At 42.9% G+C, this 27993-nt stretch overlaps 1 protein-coding gene across 5 annotated transcripts in view; it reads right to left on the bottom strand.

Moving 5' to 3' along the window:
- The window catches only part of LOC132391962 (exocyst complex component 6B-like), an 845841-nt gene that overhangs the window by 239859 nt on the left and 577989 nt on the right, over nucleotides 1-27993 (bottom strand). For all 5 annotated transcript variants that reach the window (XM_059965781.1, XM_059965785.1, XM_059965784.1 and 2 more), the window contains exons 16-18: nucleotides 20451-20562; nucleotides 10959-11093; nucleotides 9263-9442 (exon numbers count right to left, since the gene is read on the bottom strand). In XM_059965781.1, coding sequence (XP_059821764.1) covers nucleotides 9263-9442; nucleotides 10959-11093; nucleotides 20451-20562 — 427 coding nt within the window. The remainder of the gene's footprint in view (nucleotides 1-9262; nucleotides 9443-10958; nucleotides 11094-20450; nucleotides 20563-27993) is intronic.

Below are 27993 nucleotides of genomic sequence, written 5' to 3'. Positions count from 1 at the left end.
ACAGTGTGACGCTCCCTCAGTAGTCCCTCTGACAGTGAAAGACTCCCTCAGTACTGTCCCTCTCACAGTGTGACAATCCCTCGGTACTGTCCCTCTGACTGTGTGAAACTCCCTCAGTACTGTCCCTCTGACAGTGTAACACTCCCTCAGTACTGTCCCTCTGAAAGTGTGACACTCCCTTAATACTGTCCCTCTCACAGTGTGACACTTCCTCAGTACTGTCCCTCTGCCAGTGAAAGACTCCCTCAGTACTGTCCCTCTGCCAGTGAAACATTCCCTCAGCACTGCCCATCTGCCAGTGAAACACTCCCTCAGTACTGTCCCTCTGCCAGTGAAACACTCCCTCAGTACTGTCCCTCTGACTGTGTGACACGTCCTCAGTACTGTCCCTCTGCCAGTGAAACACTCCCTCAGTACTGTCCCTCTGCTAGTGAAAGACTCCCTCAGTACTGTCCCTCTGACAGTGTGACACTCCCTCAGTATTGTCCCTCTGACAGTGAGACACGTCCTCAGTACTGTCCCTCTAACAGTGTGACCCTTCCACAGTACTGTCCCTCTGACTGTGTGACACTCCCTCAGTACTGTCCCTCGGACAGTGTGACACTCCTTTAATACTGTCCCTCTCACAGTGTGACACTCCCTCAGTATTGTCCCTCTAACAGTGTGACCCTTCCTCAGTACTGTCCCTCTAACTGTGTGACACTCCCTCAGTATTGTCCCTCTGACAGTGTAATACTCCCTTAATACTGTCCCTCTCACAGTGTGACACTCCCTCAGTATTGTCCCTCTGACAGTGTGACCCTTCCTCAGTACTGTCCCTGACTGTGTGACACTCCCTCAGTACTGTCCCTCTGACAGTGCTACACTCCCTTAATACTGTCCCTCTCACAGTGTGACACTCCCTCAGTATTGTCCCTCTAACAGTGTGACTCTTCCTCAGTACTGTCCCTCTGACAGTGAGACACTCCCTCAGTACTGTCCCTCTGCCTGTGAAAGACTCCCTCAGTACTGTCCTTCTGCCAGTGAAACATTCCCTCAGTACTGCCCCTCTGCCAGTGAAACACTCCCTCAGTACTGTCCCTCTGTCAGTGAAACACTCCCTCAGTACTGTCCCTCTAACATTGAAAAACTCCCTCAGTACTGTCCCTCTCACAGCGTGACACTCCCTCAGTACTGTCCCTCTGAAAGTGTGACCCTTCCTCAGTACTGTCCCTCTAGCAGTGTGACTCCTCCTCAGTACTGTCCCTCTGACAGTGAGACACTCCCTCAGTACTGTCCCTCTGCCAGTGAAACATTCCCTCAGTACTGCCCCTCTGCCAGTGAAACACTCCCTCAGTACTGTCCCTCTGCCAGTGAAACACTCCCTCAGTACTGTCCCTCTGACTGTGTGACACGTCCTCAGTACTGTCCCTCTGCCAGTGAAACACTCCCTCAGTACTGTCCCTCTGCCAGTGAAACACTCCCTCAGTACTGTCCCTCTGACTGTGTGACACGTCCTCAGTACTGTCCCTCTGCCAGTGAAACACTCCATCAGTACTGTCCCTCTGCCAGTTTGACTCTCCCTCAGTACTGTCCCTCTGACAGTGTGACACTCCCTCAGTATTGTCCCTCTGACAGTGAAACACTCACTCAGTACTGTCCCTCTGACAGTGTGACACTCCCTCAGTACTGTCCCTCTGTCAGTGTGACACTCCCTCAGTATTGTCCCTCTGACAGTGAGACACTTCCTCAGTATTGTCCCTCTGACAGTGTGACACTCCCTCAGTACTGTCCCTCTGTCAGTGTGACACTCCCTCAGTATTGTCCCTCTGACAGTGAGACACTTCCTCAGTATTGTCCCTCTGACAGTGAGACACTTCCTCAATATTGTCCCTCTGACAGTGTGACACTCCCTCAGTATTGTCCCTCTGACAGTGAGACACTTCCTCAGTATTGTCCCTCTGACAGTGTGACACTCCCTCAGTACTGTCCCTCTGACAGTGTGACACTCCCTCAGCATTGTCCCTCTGACAGTGAGACACTCGCTCAGTACTGTCCCTCTGACAGTGTGACACTCCCTCAGTACTGTCCCTCTGACAGTGAGACACTCCCTCAGTACTGTCCCTCTGCCAGTGAAACATTCCCTCAGTACTGTCCCTCTGCCAGTGAAACACTCCCTCAGTACTGTCCCTCTGACTGTGAGACACTCCCTCAGTATTGTCCCTCTAACAGTGTGACTCTTCCTCAGTACTGTCCCTCTGACAGTGAGACACTCCCTCAGTACTGTCCCTCTGCCAGTGAAACATTCCCTCAGTACTGTCCCTCTGCCAGTGAAACACTCCCTCAGTACTGTCCCTCTGACTGTGTGACACGTCCTCAGTACTGTCCCTCTGCCAGAGAAACACTCCCTCTGTACTGTCCCTCTGCCAGTGAAATACTCCCTCAGTACTGTCCCTCTGCCAGTGAAAGACTCCCTCAGTACTGTCCCTCTGACAGTGAAACTCCCTCAGTACTGTCCCTCTGTCAGTGAAAGACTCCCTCAGTACTGTCCCTCTGACAGTGTGATGCTCCCTCAGTACTGTCCCTCTAACAGTGTGACACTCCCTCAGTATTGTCCCTCTGACAGTGAGACACTTCCTCAGACTGTCCCTCTGACAGTGAGACACTCGCTCAGTACTGTCCCACTGACAGTGTGACACTCCCTCAGTACTGTCCCTCTGACTGTGTGACACTCCCTCAGTATTGTCCCTCGGACAGAGTGACACTCCCTCAGTACTGTCCCTCTGCCAGTGAAATACTACCTCAGTACTGTCCCTCTGACAGTGAAAGACTCCCTCAGTACTGTCCCTCCGACAGTGTGACGCTCCCTCAGTACTGTCCCTCTGACATTGAAACACTCCCTCAGTACTGTCCCTCTGACAGTGTGACACTCCCTCAGTATTGTCCCTCTGACAGTGAGACATTTCCTCAGACTGTCCCTCTGACAGTGACACTCCCTCAGTACTGTCCCTCTAACTCTGTGACACTCCCTCAGTACTGTCCCTCTGACATTGAAACACTCCCTCAGTACTGTCCCTCTGACTCTGTGACACTCCCTCAGTACTGTCCCTCCGACAGTGTGACACTCCCTTTGTACTGTCCCTCTGACATTGAAACACTCCCTCAGTACTGTCCCTCTGACTCTGTGACACTCCCTCAGTACTGTTCCTCCGACAGTGTGACACTCCCTTTGTACTGTCCCTCTGACAGTGAGACACTCCCTCAGTACTGTCCCTCTGACTCTGTGACACTCCCTCAGTACTGCCTCTCTAACATTGAAACTTTCCCTCAGTACTTTCTTTTTCTTAATTCTCTTTTTCAATCTTTTTATTATTACTATTAATATCAACAAAATAAAATTGATACATAGATAATGGGATTACAAACATACACATTTCAACTGAACATGAAAGAATACATAAGCAATGGTTACAGTATAAATGAGTCTTCCCAAATCATGGACGATACAATTTACAAATAAACAAGGCAAACCTAGGTATATCATAATATATATTAAAAAAAAACAGAAAAAAGAAAAAAAAAGAATAAAAAAGGGCTGTTTATAATATCTCACAAAAATACAAAATCATCAGTGTCGTCACCTCCGATCCTCTCAACATATATAAAATCGAAACTGGAAAAACAAGTAGGCTTGGAACAGGGTCATATTACATCATATGAAAATATTGAAAAAATGGTCTCCATATCTTTTCAAATTTAATAGAAGTATCAAATACAAAACTTCTAATTTTTTCTAAATTTAGACATAACATAGTTTGAGAAAACCAATGAAATACGGTAGGAGGATTAATTTCTTTCCAATTCAGCAAAACAGATCTTCTAGCCATTAATGTAAGAAATGCAATCATTCGACAAGCAGAAGAGGATAAATGGAGTGAGTCCATCATTGGTAAACCAAAAATTGTAGTAATAGGATGAGGTTGTAAATCAATGTTCAATACCGTAGAAATAATATCAAAAATGTCTTTCCAATATTGTTTCAAAAGTGGACACGACCAGAACATATGAGTTAAAGACGCTATCTCAGAATGACATCTATCACAAATAGGATTTATATAGGAATAAAAATGAGCCAATTTATCCTTGGACATATGAGCCCTATGCACAACGTTAAACTGCATTAATGAATGTTTAGCACATATAGATGATGTATTAACTAATTGAAGAATTTTATCCCAATTCTCAATAGGGATAGTAAGGTTAAGTTCTCTTTCCCAATCATTTTTAATCTTATAGAAGGGCTCTGAACGTATCTTCATAATTATATTGTAAAGTTTTGATATTAGCCCTTTCTGACAAGGATTTAGTTCAAACAAATTCTCCAAAATACCTGAAGACACAAAATTTGGAAAAGTAGGAAGTACAGTATTTAAGAAATTCCTAATCTGTAAATATCTAAAAAAATGAATTCTAGGCAAATTATATTTATTAGATAATTGTTCAAAAGACATAAAACAATTATCCAAAAATAAATCGGAAAATCGTAGTAATCCTTTAGTCTTCCAAGCTGAATAAGCTTGGTCTATAATAGAAGGATAAAAAAAAGCAATTGGATACAATAGGAATATTTAAAACAAATTGAGTCAACCCAGTACTTTCCATCTGATAGTGTGATACTCCCTCAGTACTGTCCCTCTGACAGTGTGACACTCCCTCAGTACTGTCCCTGACACAGTGCGTTTCCTTTGCATGCTCCAGTGTCGTCCCAGATTACAAACGTGTTATGGTCAGTGAGATGGACATGCTATGTTGGTGACGGAAACACGGTGACACTTTTGGTCTGACTCCAGCACACCCTCAGAGGGTGTTGGTCGTTGACACAAATGATACAGTTCACTGGACATTTCAATGTACATGTAAAAATAAAGCTAATACTGATAAACTTAATCTTTGTCTTTATCTGACATCAACCGGACATTCCTTTCTTCCAAACATTATCCAATCCCCTTTCAGAAGAAGTAGAGGTAGAGACAGATACATTAGGTACATTTAAGGCACTATTAGATAGGCACAAGGATAATGTACAAATGAAGGACTATATGCGAAGGGAGGGTTAGATCGATTTTAAAGTAGTGTAAAAGTTTGGCATAGCATCATTTGGCCGAAGGACATGTAATGTGCTGGTCCATGCTCAATTTACCTTTTGAAGCTATTCCTAGACTCCTTGAGGCAGAGAGATCTCACTCCCCTCAAGCACCTTGAGATTGAGTCTGCTGGCTACTGATGCACCTTGAATGGGTGCAGATCGTATTTGTTGCATATAATCCTGACACCTCATGAGTAGAGGCCAGGGTCTGGTGGTCTTGGTGTTGATGGTCAGTTCTCGCTTAGACACAAAGATCTAGATGCTAGTGAACTGGGTTACAAGCAGAATAGCCTCCCCAGGTTAGGGAATCTCAGAGGTTTGCAAGGATTTGGCATATCATCTAAAACTCTGACAAATTTCCATAGATGTGTGGTGGAGAGTATATTGACTGGTGTGGAAACACCAATGCCCTTGAATGGAAAATCCTTCAGAAAGTAGTGAAAAGTATTGCCCAGTCCATCACGGGTAAAGCCTTCCACACTATTGAGTCCATCTACATGGAGCACTGTCACAGGAAAGCCGCATCCGTCATTATGGATGCCCCACCATCCAGGACATACATGCCTCATCTCACTGCTGTCATCAGGTAGAAGGTACAGGAGCTTCCAGACCCACACCACCAGGTTCAGGAACAGTTATTAACCCTCAACCATTAGGCTTTTGATAACTTCACTCACCCCACCAGTGAACTGTTCCCACAACCTATGGACTCACTTTCAAGGACTCTTCATGTTCTCAATATTTATTCCATATTTATTTACTATTATTTTTGTATTCACAGTTTGTTGTCTTTTGCACATTGATTGTTGTCCATCCCGTTGGGGGTGGTCTTTAATTGATTCTGTTGTGTTTCCTGTATTTACTTTGAACTTTGAATTCCCCCATGGCAGCAGATGTCACAATAGCTGGCACATCCATCCCTCTGTTCTCCCAAATACATACAGTGACCATGTAGACCGTGCAGAAGTCTTAGGGAGCCTGGACTTTTTATATGGTTTCAGATGGTAAGGCCACTACAGATCCCTCATCTCAGCATCACCGAGGCTGTTGCTAGTGAGACAGCCAAAGTGAGGAAAGTTCCCCAAGATGCTTGGAATAACCTAACAGCTGATTTTCTTACAAACCTGCACAACAGTGTACCTAACAGAATTGATGCAGTTTTAAAGATGAAGGGAAGTCACACCAAATATTGATTTGATTTAGTTTTTTTTCACTGTTTACTGCTTGTTATAGAAATTTTTTTTAAATTAGAAATTATCAATTCATTATTTTGAAAGCACCTTCATTTTACAGATTCTTTTTACATTGCCTAAGATTTCTGCAGTGTTGTATGGGCTGCATGTAAGCTGGGGGTTGGTAAGTTGGGGAGGACCTGTGTAAAAGTGATTCTGACACTTTCAGAATCAGCATCAGGTTTATTATCACCGGCATGTGACATAGAATTTGTTAACTTAGCAGCAGCAGCAGTTCAATGCAATAAATAATCTAGCAAAGAGAGAAAAAAATAATATAAATAAAATAAAACATAATAAATAAACAAGTAAATCAATTATATATTGTGTATTGAATTAAAAACATGCAAAAATAGAAATACTGTACATTAAAAAAGTGAGTTAGTGTCCAAAGCTTCAATGTCCATTAAGGAATTGGATGGCAGAGGGGAAGAAGCTGTCCCTGAATCACTGAGTGTGTGCCTTCAGGCTTCTGTACCTCCTACTTGATGGTAACAGTGAGAAAAGGGCATGCCCTGGGTGCTGGAGGTCCTTAATAATGGACGCTGCCTTTCTGAGACACTGCTCCCTAAAGATGTCCTTGGTACTTTGTAGGCTAGTACCCAAGATGGAGCTGACTAGATTTACAACCTTCTGCAGCTTCTTTCAGTCCTATGCAGTAGCCCCTCCATACTAACAGTGATGCAGCCTGTCAGAAAGCTCTCCATGGTACAACTATATAAGTTTTTGAGTGTATCTGTTGACACACCAATCTCTTCAAATTCCTAATAAAGTATAGCCGCTGTCTTGCCTTCTTTATAGCTAGATCGATATGTTGGGACCAGGTTAGATCCTCAGAGATCTTGACACCCAGGAACTTGAGGCTGCTCACTCCCTCCACTTCTGATCCCTCTATGAGGATTTGAGGATTGTTATGTGTTCCTTTGTCTTACCCTTCCTGCAGACGGGGTGAAGACGGGGGGGGGGGGGGTGGAGTTGGGGGAAGATGGCTAAGGATGCTGTCCCCGTTGCACAAGGTCCTTTGTGCAGATGAATGGCTTCAAGGAGGAAGGACCGATACTCCCATAGACTCCCATAGGGACCCGTTTGTCCGAGGTGGATTTTAGGTGACATTTGGAAGGTGGTGTGTGCTTTCATGCAGAGCGAGTGGCTACTGCATGAGCTACAGACAACGTCAAGATGGGCTGGAATTTATGTGCAAATTTGACTGTTTAATTGTAATGGGCCCTTTTTTCCCTTTTCTTTAATGATTCTTTGGTTAAGTTAACATTCATAAATATATTTTATAACTGTATTCAGTGTATAATCTGTTATTTCTTGCCAACAAGCAATTGCATGCATTACACAGCAACCACACAAACTGGGGTTTGGGCGGGTGAGACATCCCGCCCTCATGAGCTTGGTGGGACCAGTCATATACACCCTAGATGTATGGAGCCAGTAAAAGGTAGGTTCCTTGCAGCGGAGTCCAGTGGCTGTCAGTGAGGGGCTAATGAGCAGCAATTCCAGAGACAGCCAATAAAAAAGTGTTTCATAAGCAATAATTATCGAGAACATGAGATAAGAGTCCAATGAAAGTGAGTCTATCGGTGGTGGGAGCATTTCAATGATGGGGTAGGTGAAGTTGAGTAAAGTTGTCCCCTATGTTCAAGAGCCTGATGGTTGAGGTGGGGAACTGTTCCTGAACCTGCTGGAGTGGGTCCTGAGCTTCAGGATCAGTTATTTTTCCTCAACCATCAGGCTCTTGAACATATATGGACTTCACTCACCCCATGATCCAGGCCATGCTCTCTTCTCACTGCTGCCATCAGGAAGAAGGTAAAGGAGCCTCTGGACCCACACCAGCAGGTTCAGGAACAGTTATTACCCTTCAACCATCAGTCTCCTGAACTAGAGTGGCCTGAGTGAACTCTCATCTCGCTACTGCCATCAGAAAGGAGGTAAAGGAGCCTTAGTTCCCACACCACCAAATTCAGGAGCAGTTATTAACTTTCAAACATCAAGCTCCTGAACTAGTGTGGACTTCACTCAGACCATGCTCCCTTCTCACTACTGTCATCAGGAAGGAGGTACAGGAACCTTAGTTCCCTCACCACCAGGTTCAGGAACAGTTATTACCCCTCTGGCTCCTGAACCAGAAAGGATACCTTAACTTATCTCAAACTCTGATCTGATTCCAAAACCCGACTCACTTTCAAGGACTCCATAACTCATGTTCTCAATAATATTTATTTGTTTGGCTATTTATTTATCATTATTATTATTTTTGTTTTTGCACAGTTTGTCTTCCTTTGCAGATTGGTTGTTTGTTCATATTTGTCTGTGTGTGGTTTATTCCATGATAAACAAAGTGCTTCTTTGTACCTACTGTAAATGCCTGCAAGAAAGTGAATCTCAGGGTTGTATATAGTGATGTACATGTACTTTGATAATAAATTTACTTTGAAATTTGCACTTTGATTCCCACTAGTATTCAGCTTTGCACTGCTGAGCTATTGCTGTGGGAATTACTCTAGGTACAATGATTACAGTTCAAGGAGAAAAACTGCCATTTTCTCAACTAAAGATTGGCAATAAATGTTACTGTTGACCATATCATGAGAGAAAAGAATAATGCATTTTCACACAAAATAAATCCCACATGGATGGTCCCAAACCGGCTGTGAGAGGAGGGTTGGGTAGGCGACCAGCAACCCCGTTCCGTAAAAAACCCAGAGCTACAGAAAGATCAACAGACGGTCCAAAGACCTCATTTCTGGCCGAGGAAGGATCTTCTCCTCAAAATGTATGAAGCCGTGTGATGAAAATAGAGGCCACCTTCTATCTGGCAGCTGCTGTTGACAGTCTCTGTCCCAGTAAGGGTGATGGGCTTAAAAAGAAGATTTTAAAAAAAGCTGGTACTCACAGGTAAATGGGTGAACACGGCAAACGTACTCCGCAGGAAGGCAATGAGGTCAACTAAGTAATCGCTGGCATGTCCATTGGACTCTGATCTCATCCAGTCGTAGTCGGCCAGTTGGAGGAATTGGTCGATCTTCTGGTTGAGCTTGGTGTAGATCTCTTCCTCTGCAGCGTGCCGAGCATCCTGTACAGAAACAGATGCCCCCCGCATTCTGTTAACTTACTGCCAGCCACAAAACAGTCCGCCTCTCCAAGAATTCAAACATTCACCTAGAATTCTTCGTCACAGCAAGAAGTCATGGCTTCCTGTCCTTGGTAGAATAATCCAATCTTCCTTTCTGTATCCCTTTGCTCCTCAGTCCCTATAAAATTCTCTTTTACAGTCATAGTTGTACAGGCCTTTCAGCCCAACACATCAATGCTGACAAGGCGCCATTAGACTGTAACAGCATAAGATATAAGAGCATCGACTCTGCTCAATCATTTCACCACAGCTGGATTATTCTCCTGCCTTCTCCCTGTAACCTATGACACCCTGACTAATCACAAACCTATCAAACTCGTCTTTAAATATACCCAATAACTTGGCCTCAACAGCCGTTTATGCAATGAATTCCACAGATTCACCACCCACTCGCTAAAGAAATTCCTCCTCATCTCTGTTCTAACAGGACGGCCATGTATTCTAAGGCTCTGTCTTCTGATTCTAGATTCCCCCAGTATGGGAAGTATCCTCTCCACATCCACTCTATCTAGATCTTTCAATGTTCGATAGGTTTCAATGAGATCCCCTTATTTTTCTAAACTCCAATGAATACAGGCCCAGGGTCATCAAATGTTCCTCATGAATTAACCCTTTGTTTCCTGGAATAATTCTCATGAACGTCCTCTCCCCAGTACATCTTTTTTTTCAGATAATGGGCTCAAAGCTGCTCACAATGCCCCAAGTTTAGTCTGACCGATGCCTTTTAAAGCTTCTGCATTACATCCTTGCTCTTATTTTCCAGTCCTCTTGAGGACTTATATTCTTGCCATCCTGAGCTAAACCCAGCTGCCTGTCTTTCTCCCATACTTTTCCTATCCATGTACACTACCTGCCTAAATACCTCTTGAATGCTACAATCGAATCCATCTCTACAACTTCCTCTGGCAACTCCTTCCCTTTACCTACCAATCTACTGTAGATCGATAAGGTGGATTCTTGACCTCACAATCTACCTTGTCATGGGTCTCACATCTTACTATCTATCTGATCAGCACTTTTCACACTATTCTGCATTCTATTTGTTTCCCCTTGTACTACCTCGATGTACTGATGTGGTAAAATGATCTGTAAAACTAGCAGGCAGTACAAAGTTTTTACTGTATCCTGGTACATGTGGGCACCAAGGCAGCGCACACAATTTGCACGAAGCTATTACAGCCCGGGGTATCAGAGTTCAGAACTCAATTCCAGCGTCTTCTGTAAGGACTTTGTATGTCCTCTTCATGAATGTGTGGGTTTTCTCCTGGTTCTCCAGTTTCTCCCACATTTCAAAGGTGTTCCGGTTAGAAGGCTAATTGGGCAATGTAAATTGTCCAGTGATCAGGCTAGATGGGTTGCTCCTGGGCCAGAAGGACTGGTATGCGCTCTACTGCTAAATAAAATAAACCAATTTACCAACTTACTAACTTTTTCTAATATGAAGACTTACTGTTACCTTGAAGGTTGCTGTGCCGTAGAGTTTGGTAGCATGAACAGTCTCTGGTGGTACATTGGTGATATTGGTGATGAATTCCTCCAGGAACTTGCAGGACCGCTCCAGGTGTGTCATGTTGATGATAATTTGTACAAGCTGAAAAGGGAAAACAAGAAAAAGCCTCATTAATAACTGGATGAAGCCACCAAGAACAAATGATTCTGAACAAATAATCAGAATCAGAATCTTCATACTTACTTAGAAGTTTGCAAAGATTCGGCAAGCCATCTATAACTTTGATGAACTTCGACAGATGTGTGGTGGAGAGTGTATTGACTGGCTGTATCACAGCCCGGGATGGAAATACCAATGCCCTGGAATAGGAAAGCCTACAAAAGGGTGTGGATATGCCCCAGTCTATCACGGAAAAAATCCTCCCCCCCACATCTAAATGGAGCATTGTCACAGCATCCATCAGCAGGAAGCCCCACCACCAAGGACATGCTGTCTTCTCACTGCTGCCATCAGGTAGAAAGTACAGGACACTCAGGATGCACAGCACCAGATTCTGGAACAAACATTATCCTTCAACCATCAGGTTGTTTAATCACTTGCCACATCACTGAACTCACAACCTGTGAACTCACTTTCTATTATATATGGTAACATACATATACTTTGATAATAAATTTACTTTGAACTTAATCTGAACTGTGGTCACCTCCAGAGGTTTGTATTTCCCAATCATCCTTAAAAATCAGTATCAGGACCCTCTGCTTCAATTACCCTTCAGCAAAAGGGTATTTGGGTGCAACATTAGCATAGCAGTTAGCACGATGCTATTATAGCTTGGGACATTCTGGAGTTTGAGGTTCAATTCTAGTGCTGTTCTGTCAGGAGTCTCTGTACATCCTCCCCGTGGAAAGCGCAGATTTTCTCTGGGTGCTGCTCTTTCCTCTCTCAGTCCAAAGATGTACCGGTTAGGGTAATTGGTCATTGTAAGTTGTCCCGTGATTAGGTTAGGGTTAATCAGAGTTGTGGGGTTGCTGGGCTGGTCTGGCTCAAAGGGCCTGAAGGGCCTACACCCCCCTGGATTGCTAAAATAAAGATAAAGTTTAAAAAAGGAATATTCTGAGCTCCATCAGTCCTTGTGGTCATGAAACCACAGACTGTTCCATCACTCATCTCCACCCAGAGGGAACAGTCATTCCCTATAAGAATCCTCCATTACTTCAAAGGAATGCTTTTAAAATTCCCTCTTCACCTTGTCTGCTTTGGGATCTCAGATTTCCAGATCTGTAGTCTCCCCTTTGAGTGAATCGATCCCCTTTGGTTTGTGAGTCCTTAAAACTGAAAGAAAATTAACTATAGCCCTGGGGTAAAGTGCTCTCTGGTACACGAACTTCTCTAAAGAATGGTATTGGAATTGGTTTATTATTGTCACATGTACCAAGATACAGTAAAAGCTTGTCTAGCATACAGATCAAATCATTACACAGTGCACTGAGGTAGAACAATAACAATGCAGAATCTAGTGTTAAAGTTGCTGAAAAAATGTAGCGCAAGTACATGAAAAAGTGCAAGATCATTACAAGGATCTTGTGAAGTCAACAGTTCAACTCTTCTGCAGGCTAACTTTGTGGGACAGGAAGTCAAATGCAATGGAAGCATTAATTTCAACCAGAATATAAAAACAAGGATATAATACTGCAGCTTTATAAGGTGTTGGTCAGACCTCAAGGGTATTGGAGGCATGACATCAGCAAATCTGAAAATCCAGGGACAAGGACTGGAGGCCTGGAGATCTGGAATGTTAGTGTGGATTCTTTTAATGGAGAATGCGTGTGTGTGACTTTGTTCAATGTGTGGAGGCTGATGTACAGGCAGCCACCACACAGTCCTTGACAGATCAGGGTCAGTTGTCCAATGACATGGAATGTAAGATGACTGGGGGACCCTTCACCACTGCAGCCTTCCTCCACCTTCACTGCCATTGTGATGTGTCATCATCTTCCGCCAAGTCCATAATTGAAGTCTTGGTCAGATCACCCTTTGTCTGGAACTTCTCCTTTGACCTTACCACCATGGATGATCCACCAGGAGCTAAAGCTCCAGGTGGCCTTCCATTCAGGAGCTCACAAGCCTCTCCACCACGACAAGCTGACAATCCTTGGAGAAGAGGCCAGAGTACTGACCTCAATGGATCCAAGGAAGACGTACAGCATTTTGCAAGGAATCTCACAGGTTAGTGTACAAAAACCTGACAGATGGAGAACGATATGCAGAAATGCAAGATTATCCTCTTTTCTGTAGGAAAAACAGAATATTTTTAAAAGGTGGGAGAGTGTGAAATGTCGGAACTTAGACAGATCTGAATGTGCTTGTGAAGGAGCAAAAATTGAACATACAGTTGGGGCAAGCATTTAGAAAAGTAAGTTTCCAATGTGATCTTCACCGCAAAATGCTTGCTATTTTAGAGTTACTGCAATTATAAACATTCTTAGTGAGTTATACATTTCCCCCTATCACTGTTCCCGCTCAGCTGCACGGGTGCATGGCCACTCAGTAACTGAAATGCTCCCACGCACAGAGACTTTGTTGCTGTGCAGCTGGGGTTTTCTTTTTTATAATGTTAATATAATTTTGAAATTATGTTAATAACATTTTAAAATTATGCAAATATAACTTTGAAATCTGTGAATCTAATTGTGAAATACCTTGTAATTAATTATGTGTTAATGAATATAATCCATAAATTTTCTAAATATACATACATTTACTTTGAAACGTTTTAGAACTTCAACATATTCACATCGTCAGTGTTTCAAGTTCCAACACTATTACAAATTGTAACAGTGCTGGTAGCTCATTGTTAATAAACCACCAGCCCACTGAACACTGATGCCACCTAAATTTAAAAGATTATGAAATATGAAAGATTTTCTTTACTATGATGTATTTCATTATACTTCTCAATTAATAAGTAAAATTGAACATATGTGATTTTCAATTTTTAATCAAAATATTCATAGTATATATCACAAAAGAAAACATTTAAAGTGTCACGCAGCTGTAAAATCCTCCAGTTGGTTTCCCTCCAGTGATGCTGCCTGACCCACTGACTCCTTCCTGCAGCTTAATTTTATTGGCTCCAAATTCCAGCATCTTGTTTCTTGTTTCTCAGATCCTCAACATCTGGACCAGGCCATCTTCTCACAGCAACCATCAGGCAGGAGGTACAGAACCCTTAAGTCCCACAACACCAAGGTCAAGAACAATTCAAAGAAAATTTATTATCAAAGTACACTTATGTTACTTTATACAACTCTGTGATCCATTTTCTTGCAGCCATTCACAGTGGAACAAAGCAATACAATAGAATTAATGAAAACTACAAAGACTGACAAACAACTGATGTGCTAATGTACACAAAATGTAGAAATACAACAAACAAATAATTAAGAAGTAGATAAATAAATAAATATAAAAGACATGAATTATGGGGTTCTGTAGGTTGTGTTCAGAGATTATCCACAGTGGTTCAAGAGCCTGATGGTTGAAGGGTAATAACTGGTCCAGATGGTGTTGGACCAAAAGCTCCTTACCTCCTGCCCAATGGTAGTAGTGAGAAGGGAGCTTGACCTGGATGGTGGGGGGTTCTTGATCATGGATGCTGCTTTCTTGTCGCAGTGCTCCTCGTAAATGTGTTGAACTTTATCTCCCAATTCTTGACCTCTTCACCAATGCGGAGAATAGTTTCTTCCTGGAAAGTGAGTCTATAGGTTATGGGATCAGTTCAGTGTTGAGGTGAGTGAAGCTATCCACACTGGTTCAGAAGCCTGATGTTTGATGGTAATAACTGTTCCTGATCCTGGTGGTGTGGGAAGAACTACATCCCTTCAACCATTTGACTCTTGAACTACTGACAAAACATTAATCACTACAGTTGAGCAACACTGTGACTTTTTAATCACTAAAATGACTTCATGTTTGCTCTTATTGCGCTCTTTATTGAAAAATTGTGAATAGTTGAAATGATTGGTAGGCTCGGGTTGGCCGCCTGTTTTTAGGCTTGTTTGCCAAGCCGGGAGATGAAATCACAAATGTTTCGTCACCAGTGAAAGTGACATCATCATTGCACAATTGAGTGTTGTTTCTGCCAAGCGCTTGCAGTTATATTGGTCCGACTCATAGTCCTGATTGATTGGCTGTCACGCTGGCTGTTAGCCTCCACTGGGTATGGCTAACTGGATAGCTGACAGATCTCCACTGGCCCGTATCAGTGGGTATCGGCTGTTGTAAGCACTAGTTCCTCAGCTGTCCACAATCCTGTAAATGCATAGGTTCATTTATTGCTTCCATTTCAATAAGTTTGTTAATAGAGTCTTCTGTTGAGAACTAAGCTTCTGAGATTTCCCTTGATTCTGCTAGGAATTTTGTAGATTCCCAGACGAACTTGTGTAGTTCTTGATCTTCATGTAAGTGTCAGAGGATCGTGTCTTAAGGCTAGTTGATGTTCATGTAGTCTCGTGGATAGTTTTCTCCCTGTCTTCTCCACTCCTACATCATGTCTGAGGCAGTCTCCACACTGAATTTGGTATACTATGCTTGATTAATTTATGTTTTTTTGTAAATGCTGCTAAGTGCTCGTAATGCTGCTGTAAGCAGGTTTTTCATTGCACCTAAGCACACATACTGTATACACTTGTACATATGACAATAAACTCAACTGTGAACAGTTTTCATCTCATTACTCAACCAAAGGATGACTTCACTTTTGAGGAAATGCATCAAAAGCTTGCTATACCAATTTCTGGGTGACAAGGGAAGATCAAATATTCTTCAGTGAATAAAATAAATCGGAACAGATCTCACAGAAATACATTAAAAATTTTCCTAAAGCATGACATGAATTTGAGAGGGAACATATCTGACATGGACAGAAAAGGAGAGTCTAGGACCAGAGGACACAGCCTCAGAATAGAGGGATGTCCAACCAGATCAGGGATGTGAAGGAATTCCTTTAGCCAAAGGGTGGTGAATCTGTGAAATTCATTGCCACAGACAGCTGTGGAGGCCAGTTTATTGGGTATATTTAAAGCAAAGGTTGATAGGTTCTTGGTTAGTAAGGATATCATAGGTTACGGTGAGAATGCAAAAGAATGGAGTTGAGAGGGATAATAAATTAACCATGATCAAGTGGCAGAGCAAACTCAGTGTGCGAAATAGCCTAATTCTGCTCCTATGTTTTATGGTCTTTTGGTTGGGCCTTCAATGATCCACTTACAGTGCATTTCATCACCTCAACAATGATAATAGTTTGAGCCTGAACATTGTTGTTTTCAGCAAGAAGCTTTTTCAAATCCAGCTGCCAACATGACAGCAGTTGAGGTCATTCTCTCATTCGATGGGCAGCACTCTGCTAAACTACAGTCTCCTTTCCGGGAAGTTCCTGCTTTCACAATAAATCATTGAGCCCATCTACATGGAGAGCTGTCACAGAAAGCAGTGTCCGTTATCAAGGAAGCCCACCACCCAGGCCAGGCTCTCTTCTCAATGCTGTCATCAGGAAGAAGGTACGGGGCCTCGGGACCCACACCACCAGGTTCAAGAACAGTTATTATTCCTCAACTATCAGGCTCTTGAATCAGTAGGGATAATTTCAGTTAACTTCACTTGAACTGTTTCCACAACTAATAGACTCACTTTCAAAGACTCTTCATCCCATGTTCTCGGTATTTATTGCATATTTATTTATTATTATTGTTTCTTCTTTGTGCATTGTCTTCTGCACTCTGGTTGAACTCCCTAGTTGTGGGAGGTCTTTCACTGATCCAGTTATAGATATTATTCTAAAGATTTGTTGAATGTGTCCATAAGAAAATGAATCTCAGGGTTGTATTTATGGTGATGTGTATGTTCTTTGATAATAAATTAACTTTGAATTTAAAAGGCAGTTGGACAGGTACATGGATTGGAAAGATTTAGAGGGACATGGCCCAACACAGGCAAATGGGACAAACTCGGTTGGCATGGACCAGCAGGATTAAAGGGCTTATTTCTGTGCTCTGTAACTATGTGTCATCCCTAAAGGACTTTGGAGCAATTTGGAGTGGAAATTAAAAACATTTTGTCATTTATATTTATATTCAGTGACCACTTGATGAGGTACATCTGCTCTTTAATGTAAATAACTAATAAGGCAATCGTGTGGTCAAGAGGTTTAGTTGCTGTTCAGACCAAACATCAGAATGGGGAAGAAATGTGATCTAAGTGACTTTGACCATGAAATGATTGTCGGTATTAGATGGGGAGGTTTGAGTATCTCAGAAACTGCTGATCTCCTGGGATTTTCACGCGCAACAGTCTCCGGAGTTTACAGAGTATGGTGCAATAAGCAAAAAAATATCCAGTGAGCAGCAGTTCTGTGAGCAAAAACGTCTTGTTAATGAGAGAGGTCAGAGGAGAATGGTCAGACTGGTTCAAGCTGACAGGAAGACGACAGTAGCTCCGGTAACCACGCATCACAACAGTGGTGTGCAGAAGACCATCTCTGAACGCACAACGTGTTGGACCCTGATGAAGATGGGCTACAGCAGCAGAAGACCACACCGCTTTCCACCCCTGCAGCTAATAAAGTGGCTGCTAAGCATATTTTTTAATGGAATTATCAACAATGCGTTAAACTCATCAGAAGTCATAACTAAGTGAACAGAAATGACAACGATGCTGTGAAATTGCTAATTGGGCTCCATGTGGTAAAATAAAAAGACTGTAATTTTGACTCTGTGGCTGAGAGCCGTGCTGTACAAATATGCACCTTGAAACACCAGGGAACATGTTGATGTAGAGTGAGAGGACTGGGCTCTGCACCCAGCTGAGGTCAGCTGTGGTGACAGAGTGGCAGCCCCCACACCTCTGCCCCTCTCTGCAGACACAAGCAGGCAACCTAGGCTGACACAATGAGGCAGAGGCACAGCACTGAGACAGCCTTAGTCAATGTTGACTGGCAAATACTTGTGGGTGGCACATCAACGTCACGGTTAGCGAAACGCTTTACAGCGCCAGCAACCGGGGTTTAATTCCCGCCACTGTCTAAAGGAATTGGTACGTTCTACCTGTGACCAGGTGCTCTGGTTTCCTCCCACGGTCACAGGTAGCATGCTGTGGACAAGGAATGTTGGCACCAGAAGCATGGCGACACTTGCAGGCTGCCCTCGGACTGTGCTGGTTGTTAACACAAATGACTCTAGCTCTGTTCTTCCTGGAGCAGAGGTTACTAACGTCAACCTGTACATATTTGGAACGTGTGAGGAAACCAGAACACCTGGAGGAAACCCACATGGTCACGCTGAAAGTGTACAAATGCCTAACAGACAGTGGCAGCAACTGAACCCCGATCGCTGATTGCTGGTGCTGTAAAGTGTCACGGTAACCACAATGGTACCGAACTGCCCTGAGACTTGATAACTTTCTACCCTGAGACAGAATTTACTCTGCAATAACCTGAAACATAATGGCACAGGGAACACCCAGTAGATGTATACAGACCAGTACAGGCTGACGCAACTTGTTTCCTTCAATAGTAGGATCAAAGATCAGCTTACTTGCTAAATACATGTATTAGGAATTTGCTGTGGTGTGTTGGCATGACATGCAACAAAAACATTCATTATTATTCAGCATTATTAGAACATGGAACATAAAACATTAGAGCACAGTACAGGCCCTTGGACTCGTGATGTTGTGCCAACCTTTTAACATATTCTAAGATCAAACTATTACTTCCGTTAATTTCTCGATCAGTGATGTGCCTATCTGAGAGTTTCTTAAATGTCCCTAACGTATCTGCCTCTACCACAGGCAGGGTGTTCCATGCACCCACCACTCTTTGTATAAAGAACAATCACCTTAAAATGATGCCCCCTTACATTAGCCACTTCCGGCCTACGTGAAGGTCTCTGGCTGACCACTCTCGATCTGCGCCCCTCATCATTTGTTGATTTGCTTCAACCCCATTCGTCAGCCATCTCCCTGTAATCTATAATCCTTTACCACTCAATCTATGCCTCCTATCATTTTATACCCCTCTAACAAGTCACCTCTCATCCTCCACTGCTCCAAATAGCAAATCCCTGGCTCAAACCCACCCCAACTTCATAAGATATGCTCTTTAGCATCAATATATTAATAGTCTTGGGTCAAAAGTATTACATATAAGTTAGCTGATGAGACCATAGGATTATAGAACATAGGAACAGAATTAGGCCATTTTGGCCCATTGAGTCTGTTCTATTTCTCTCTCAGCCCCAATCTCCAGCCTTCTTCATGTAACCCCCGGGAAAGGTTTCACTGCTAATGTAATGGTCTTTCTGTAGCAGCAGTGTTTGAGTTATGGCTAGAGATAACAAGGGCTTTGAAATATGTGCCATCCAAAGAAAGGAGTGCTTTCTCTTGTTGTGTGCCTGAGAACTAGGTGATCTGGGTCTTTTGTTTGGCGGAGATGGGGAGAGAAGATGCCTAAAAGGAGAGGCCATAGACACCATAAAGGAGTGCACTTGGAGTGCACCAGGAGTCAATGAAGCCCAGGGAAATCGATGGAGGACCAGCAGAAGGGAAACCGTGAGCTTCAACTTGTGCACATTAGAGTATTTCATAAAAATGGGCCCTTTTCTTTTTGCAAACATAAGGAAATCTGCAAATGCTAGAAATTCAAGCAGCACACACAAAATGCTGGTGGAACACAGCAGGCCAGGCAGCATCTATAGGGAGACCCTTCGTCAGGACTCAAGGGTCTCGGCCCGAAACGTCGACAGTGCTTCTCCCTATAGATACAGCCTGGCCTGCTCCTTTTCTTTTTGTTTTACTTTACTAACCCTTTAGTCAACTTAAGAATTATAAAGCTAAGTTGTTTAATTGCATATGGTGTACTGTCTGTTATTTTGTGGTACTGATTTGTAACGGGAACACATCACGCACCATCCACACAAACAGGATCTCATATGTTTGGTGGGGCCAGAGATTGTCTTCCCCAGACTTATGCAGGCAACAGAACCTGAGGGTTACATTCACATTTTCCTTCATGTCCTGAATAATTAAGAATCTGTCAAACTCTACCTTCAGTATACCTATTGACTTGATCTCCACAGTCGCCCAAATCGCACAGATTCACAACTTTCTGGCTGAAGAAATTCCTCCTCATCTCCATTCCAAATGGATGTCCCTCTATTCTGAGACTGTGCCCTCTGGTTCTAGGGTCCCCTATGATATATTCACATCCACTCTATCGAGGCCTTTCAACATTCTTTGTTTCACTGAGATCCCCCCCCCCCCACCTATTCTTCTGAATTCCATTGAGTACAGGCCCAGAGATGTCAAAGATTGTGAGTAGATTTGGCTGGAGTACCTGGGCACAGAGATAGGGTGGAATGGTCTCCATTGATGTTTTAATCACCATGATGCTCTACCTACCTGTTAAATCCAGACAATGAAGGGGGGTGCAGGAAGACTCACCTCAGTAAGACCCACATGCTGTTTCTTGATGACATTTTGTAAACAGTTGCTTAAGGTCCTAGTCATCAGGAGATTGGTGGATTTTCGGATCATGTCGTCTACTTCTGTTGAGCTAAGAAAAAAAATTCTCTTTTAAGTAATTTCGTATATGCGTCACTCCCAGATTATGGTTGTGTCCATTAAGATGCGGTTAATTTTGAGAAACTGAGAACATTTCTTTCCCTCCATATGGTGTCAACACAAAAAGTTTCCACTTCAGGAAAAATACTGAATCACTTCTACATTGTCCAGTCGATGCCAGCCCAAAAATTCCAAACCTTAACCACACCTATGGGGTTGACATTGGAGCAGAATTAGGCCATACAGTCTATTGAATTGAATCCACCATTCCATCATGACTGATTTATTATCGCTGTCAACCACATTTTCCTGCCTTTTCCCTGTAATCTTTATTACCCTTACTAATCAAAAATTTTGCTTCAAATATACCCAATGATTTGGCCTCCACTGCCACCTGTGGAAATGAATTCCACAGATACACCAGCTTTTGGCTGAAGAAATTCATCCTCATCCCTGTTCTAAAGAGAAGTTCTGCACCTGGTGCCTCTTACTGTGTCAGCTGCGGATTGGCATCAGGCTTACTTTGTGTGAAGGTTATGCTAACGTTTGTGGGGCAAGGATTGAAGTGGAGGAAGAAACAATTTGGAAAGGCAAATACAGTGAGTACCGGTAGATGAAGCAGTTATAACTTGTGTTCCTTTACATTTGAGGGCATGCCTCAAGAAGGCAACATCCATTGTGAAGGACCCTCACTATGCAGGACGTGTCCTCTTCTCTTTACAAACGTCAGAGAGGAGATATAGAAACCTGACATGTTCAAAGTTCAAAGTAAATGTATTACCAAAGTACACATAATCACCATACACTCCCTTGTGATTCATCTTCTTGCAGGCATTCATAGGAAAACAAAGAAGAACAGCAGAATCACTGAAAAGCTCCACAGAAAGACTGACAAACAACCAATGTGTAAAAGATAAAATGTGCTTTGTAAACACTTCTTCCCCTCCGCCATGATCCTTCTGAACAGCCCGTGAACCCAAGAACACCACCACCTCACTACTGTGCTCTCTTTTTGCACCACTCAGTTGTTTTTTATATTTCTGATTTTTGTAACTCATAATTTTTTAAAGTGCTGCATTGTACTGCAGCCGCATAAAACATATTTCACAGATACCCACAGCCCTGAGACACCAGGCAAGGTCATTTGATTCCAAACAATTGGTTTATTGATCACTACAGAATGTCTCTCTGGTGTTTCCTGCTCACTCCCCTCTCCCTGACTCTCAGTCCACAATAGAGGCCCAGATCAAAATCAGGTTTATCAACACTCACATTTGTCATGGGATTTGTTTTTCTCATGGTAGCAGTACAGTGCAATACATAAAATTACAACAATACTGTGCAAAAGGCACCCTAGCTATATATACTGTATATGTGCCTAAGACCTTTACACAGTACTGTATGTCAGTGATAATAATACTCATTCTGATTCTACGCTCTTTCATTTTCTTGTACTACCTCAATGCACTGTTGTGATGAACTGATCTGTATGCAAAACAAAGGTTTTCATTGTACCTCAGAACATGTGACCATAATAAACCATATAATAATCCCGCTGGTAAGTATGAATCCATTGGATAGCACCACTGTTCACCTAAAATTGGCCACCTGATCTTAGGTCAGTGAAAACCTTAGAGGGGTGCTGACAAGACTTTTTAAGATGGTCTCAGTGACACACACAAAATACTAGCAAGTCAGGCAACATCTATGAAGGTAAATAAACAGTCAATATTTCAGGCTGAGACCCTTCATCAGGACCCCAAAATGTTGACTGCTTATTCCTCTCCATGGATGCTACCTGATCTGCTGAGTTTCCCCCAACATTTGGTGTGTGCTACTCTGGATTTCCAGCACCTGCAGAATCTCTTGTGCCTGGCATTGAAAGACTTGATTTACGTGGATGGACTGGAGATACTGCGCTCCCTAAAGCTTCTCCACAGAGAAGTGATAGGATGGAGACATTTAAACTTTTGAGGGGCCCAGACAGAAGAAAACATGCTTTTATTAGTTGTAAAAACATGAGACAGAGATTTAGACAATGGAAAAAGAGACAGTGGTGAAAAAAAGAACAAAGTCTTCAGGCATTGAACAACATACACAAAATGCTGGAGGAACTCAGCAGGTCAGGCAGCGTCTATGGAGAGAAATAAACAGTCAGCATTTTGGGCCAAAACCTTCATCAGTTCTGGAAAGGAAGGGGGAAGAAGCCAGAATGTGAAGGTGGGGGGGGTGAGGGGAATTTTGTATTCGGGCATTAAGACACTGCGTGTAAAGGAGGAGGAGTAAGATTCAAATGAGACTACGAAAGAACTTGATAACTACCTGAAGGGGAAAAAATGTTTTGTTGCAAGGAATGGATTAATCAAACAAAATATTGGCACAGACTCCAGGGAAGGAATGTCTTTCTTCTGCACTATTGTTCTAAGAACTGCTTTTAAGCCTTTCAGGTTCAGAGAGGGAGAATGTGAAGGTATGCTTCAGCATTCCTTCCATTAATTATATGTTCTCTCACATCTTATGTTGTCAAGTTTTAAACCGCATTTCTCACCCCGGACATACTCTCGTCAACCCCTCTCAATGGACAAGGGATACACATGTCGGATAGCACATACCATCAGGCTCAAGGACAGTTTCTGAATGTTTCTTTAGGATGATAAATTGGACTCTTGACCTCACAATTTACATCGACATGGCTCTTGCACTTTTTATCACACTTTCTTTGTAAATGTAACACCTTATTCTGCATTTTGTTATTATTTTCCCTTGTACTATTGTAATGAAATGATCCGTATGGATGGTATGCAAGATAAATTTTTCAGTGTGCCTCAGTATATAAGACCATAAGACATAGATTAGGCCATTTGGCCTATACAGTCTGCTTCACCATTCCATCATGAAGATTTCTTAACCTTCCCAACCCTAATATCCTTCTCCCCATAATCTCTGATATCCTTACTATGAACCTGTCAAACTTCAATTTAAATATCTCAGCAGGCCGGACAGCATCCGTGGAAACTAGTAGTCAACATTTCGGGCCAAGACCCTTTGTCAGGACTGAAGAAGGAGGGGACAGGGGCCCCATAAAGAAGGTGGGGAGAGGGTGAAAAACCAATCAGAGGAAAGATCAAGGGGTGGGGGAGGGGAAACAGGGAGGGGATAGGCAGGAAAGGTGAAGAAGGAATGTAAGGGGAAAGCACTATGGGTAGTAGTAGAATGCAGAATCATGAGAGAGGTGATAGGCCACTGGAAGAGGAGGCAGAATGAAAGTGGGATGTGGGAAGGGAGGGGGAGGGAATTACCGAAAGTTGGAGAATTCGATGTTCATACCACGGGGCTGGAGACTACCCAGACGGTAAATGAGGTGTTGCTCCTCCAACTTGAGTTTGGCCTCATCATGGCAGTAGAGGAGGCCATGTATGGACATATCCGAATGGGAATGTGAAGCAGAGTTGAGGAGGGTGGCAACCGGGACATCCTGTCTGTTGTGGCGGACGGAGCGGAGGTGCTCGACAAAGCGGTCCCCCAATTTGCGTTGGGTCTCGCCGATGCAGAGGAGGCCGCACCAGGAGCACCGGATGCAATAGATGACCCCAACAGACTCACAGGTGAAGTGTTGCCTCACCTGGAAGGACTGTTTGGGGCCCTGAATGGTGGTAAGAGAGAAGGTGTGCAGGGTAACGAAAGCAGCAGAGCAGCATCTGGAGAATACCTGAAACATCTGTTGAACAACAACAATGGCCGGCTTTCAGTCTCCACCTATGATGTTGTGTTTTCATTAAAAAGTTACAGCACTTTTTAACTTTTTTTAGGTTTTATGTAAGGTATAAAAACAATCAGCATTTTAATCTTGCTCTGGTGTTAGATTTTCATCAGTGATGCCTTAAAAATTTAATACCATTATATAAGATATAAAAACAATCAGCGTTGTAGATTTGTTCTGGCGCTAGGTTTTCGTAATCAGCAGAAGCTTTAAAAATTTAATGCTGTGCCTTTTCTTAAATTACTGCATCCATCCTGCTGAATATTCACTTCTAACCCCCGGGTCGCCTCAGGCTCGCTCAGCTCATTCTCGTCTAGGGGGAGCAGCCTTCGGCCCCGCCAAACTGGGTAATCAGCTGGTGTGGATGCTGTGTGATGTCCCCGCCTCGCCCAAAAACAGACAGTACATCATATGCGATTAAATGAGTACAATTTATAAAGGTTACTATAACTAAGTGATTAATAGCGATACAGTATATATGAAGAGAAAATTAAAGAAAAGGCGCCAAACTTATCAAAGTCCAAACCACTTCGTGCACAGCCGTTGGAGCTCAATTACTGAAGTCTTCTGGCCACCATTCGATCCCCTCCGAACTCCTCGACTCGCAGCTCAGGACCCTCTGAACTCCTCGACTCTCCAAACAGCTCAGGACCCTCCGAGAGGTCAACCAAGCACATCTAGCTTCATTCCCCCCCCCTCCTTGGAGAATCTCCCGGCCTCGGACCCCCCCTTTGGGGTCCGATCCTCGCCCAGCTTAGAGCATTGCGTCCTCTCTCTCGACCCCCTCGTGCCGATCTGCCCAAAAGCCCGTCAACAAAAGCTTACAGACTCAGAAGAAAGAACATTAATCCCCATTTGGTTTACAAAGGAATACCATTCTCGTTATCAGTAAATTAGCATTCCTGCTAGTTAACAAAAAGAAACCCTCTTTACACACTATTACCTTCAATTTTCAGTTTGTTGTGATACAGATTTTTGCTCGTTTCGTGATCAGCATAACGTCAAGCAACATATGTTCACTCCAATGCTAATGACTCCACTCTGCCAATACACCATCAAGATCTTAATTTTTCGCCTGATGCAGTGTTTTTGTATTTTTCATTAACTTCTGTTCATCACATATGTGAAGTCACTTCCCAGAAATGTCTGTGGTGCAGAGACCTCTGCACAAGGCTCTTCAACCTGAAATGTTTCCTTCAGCTTCCTTCTCACAGATACTGCCTGACCTACTGACTATTTCCAGATTATGGGTTTTTGTTTGATACTTCCAATAAAATATGAACTCATGTGCCATGAAACTAGAGAGTCACAGATTTGTAGATCACGGATATGCGCTTGTCCGCCCACCACATACATGTCACTCTTTCTGTCCACCTACACCAATCCCATTTACCTTAAGCCTGTATTCTGCTGAACTGTGCTTATTCAAATGTCTGTCTAAATGTGTCTCCTACAAGTAGCAATTGTATCTGATTTCACCACCTTCTCCGACAGTGCCTTCCAGATATCAATCACTCCCTGTGTAAAAAAAATTACCTCTGAAATCCCCTTTATATCTAATTCAACTCTCCTTAAGCCTTTGTCTTTTGTTTTAATTTTTTTAAATTTAGAGATTTAGCATAGTAACAGGCCCTTCTGGCCCAAACAGCCAGTGCTCTCCGATTTTACTTGCTTTTATTAGATGCAAAGCAGAACATGCTCTTGGGCATTAGTGAGCCACACCACCCAGCAACCCACTGATCTAACCCTGTAACCTATCAACCTTCACTTTAAATATAGCTTTGGCCTCCGTAGCCTTTACACTGTAATAGCATTACACTGACTGCTATGCCACTGGGCCACCCTGCCATAACCTAACTAGGGAAGTAGATTCATTCTACTTCACCCATGCATCTTATACTTTTATCAGAAGACTCTTTCGTATCCTTCACACCAGGGAAAACAAGCCCACCGTATCCAATCACTCCCAATATCTAAAGTTCTCCAGCCCAGACCCCATCCTCTCCATCTCTATCCCATGGCAACCGGAACTGCACACTATACAAGTCGAATCTAGTGCATTATAAAGACTCGGCACAGCAGCATAGCCTCAGTGTAGCGCTTTACAGTGTCAGTGATCAGAAGATTGGGGTTCAATTCCCATCACTGTATGGAGTTTCCCCTCAGTTCTCCGGCTTCCTCGCACATTCCAAAGGTGTATAGTTAGGTTTAGTAAGTTGTGGGCATGCTATGTTGACACTGGAAGTGCGGTGATTCTTGCAGGCTGCCCCAGAACAATTCTCACTGATCTGATTTGATGCAAAACAACACACGTCACTATATGTTTTGATGTACATGTGACAAATAAAGCTAATCTCACTTTCTTTCTTTTCCCTTCTCACTATCCCATTTGTCCCTGTCTCACTACCCTACTCCTCACTCCTTCAACCCTCCTCCTTCTCTCTCTGCCCTCCTCTCACCCCTCCTTCCTCCCTTTCCTTCCCTCCAGCAAACTGGAGTAACATGTTCAATTGAATTTTTCATTTGAAAGACTACCCCAATTAGAACAATGTTACTTTTAGTCCAGTCTACTCAGTGTTCACTCTATTAGGTACACCTGCACATTAACGCAAATATCTAATTGGTCAGGTATGGTCAAGAGGTTCAGTTGTTGTTCAGACCAAACATCGAAATGGGGAAGAAATATGATCTAAGTGAGTTTGACTGTGGAACGATTGTTGGTGGCAGACAGGGTGGATTGAGTATCTCAGAAACAGCTGATCTTTTGGGGTTTTCATGCACAACAGACTCCAGAGTTTACAGAAGATGGTGTGATAAGCAAAAAAATAATAAATCCTGTGAGTGACAGTTCTGTGGGCAAAAATGCCTTGTTAATGAGGGGGGTCAGAGGAGAATGGCCAGACTGGTTCAAGCTAACAGGAAGGGTGACACTAACTCAGGTAACCATGTGTTACAACAGTGGTGTAGAAAAAAACATCCCTAAACACATAACATGTTGCACCTTGAGGCAGATGGGCTACAGCAGCAGAACACAAGCATACAGGAAAACACTCAGTGGCTTCTTCAGTAGGTACATCCTGTACCTAATAAACTGGCCACTGAGTATATTGAGTATTGTAAAGAATTAACATTTTTAATATTTTAACACAGATGGATAAAGTTTCTCTGGTGTATTACATTGTGGGAAAGGAACTGAGCTTCTCTGCATTCCTATTTGAAATAAAGTTCTCAATGGAATCAGTTATTGATAAAAAGGGTGCTCTCTAAAGACCTGGTTGTTTACTAATCAGTGGATGCAGGAAACCCCTGTGATTTACCATAAAGGAATCCTTGTACCATTGGTTAGGCCCCTTGCAGTGTCTTAGATTCTCTGAGCGTTAAAGCAAGCTTCTCATTATAAAACCAGATAATACAATTTAAATAAGTAAGCCACTGAGATAATGACTCTAATTAAGGCATAGGAGAAATAAATAAGAAGGGATAGCTTGTAAGACGGTCTCGAGAGGTCTCTCAAGTTGACCTTTAGATCAGTGACGGAATAACCTGTAGTTAACACTTCTGTGGGAAAGTACTCTTTGAAATTCTCTCCAGAGTCCATGAGGTAAAAGCAAATTACTGCTGTTTCAAGATTCAAGATTGTTTAATTTCATTTCTCTACACAAA

The sequence above is a fragment of the Hypanus sabinus genome, chromosome 3, assembly GCF_030144855.1.
Source record: "Hypanus sabinus isolate sHypSab1 chromosome 3, sHypSab1.hap1, whole genome shotgun sequence".
Taxonomy (NCBI): domain Eukaryota; kingdom Metazoa; phylum Chordata; class Chondrichthyes; order Myliobatiformes; family Dasyatidae; genus Hypanus; species Hypanus sabinus.
This window is presented reverse-complemented; position numbering and strand designations above follow the sequence as displayed.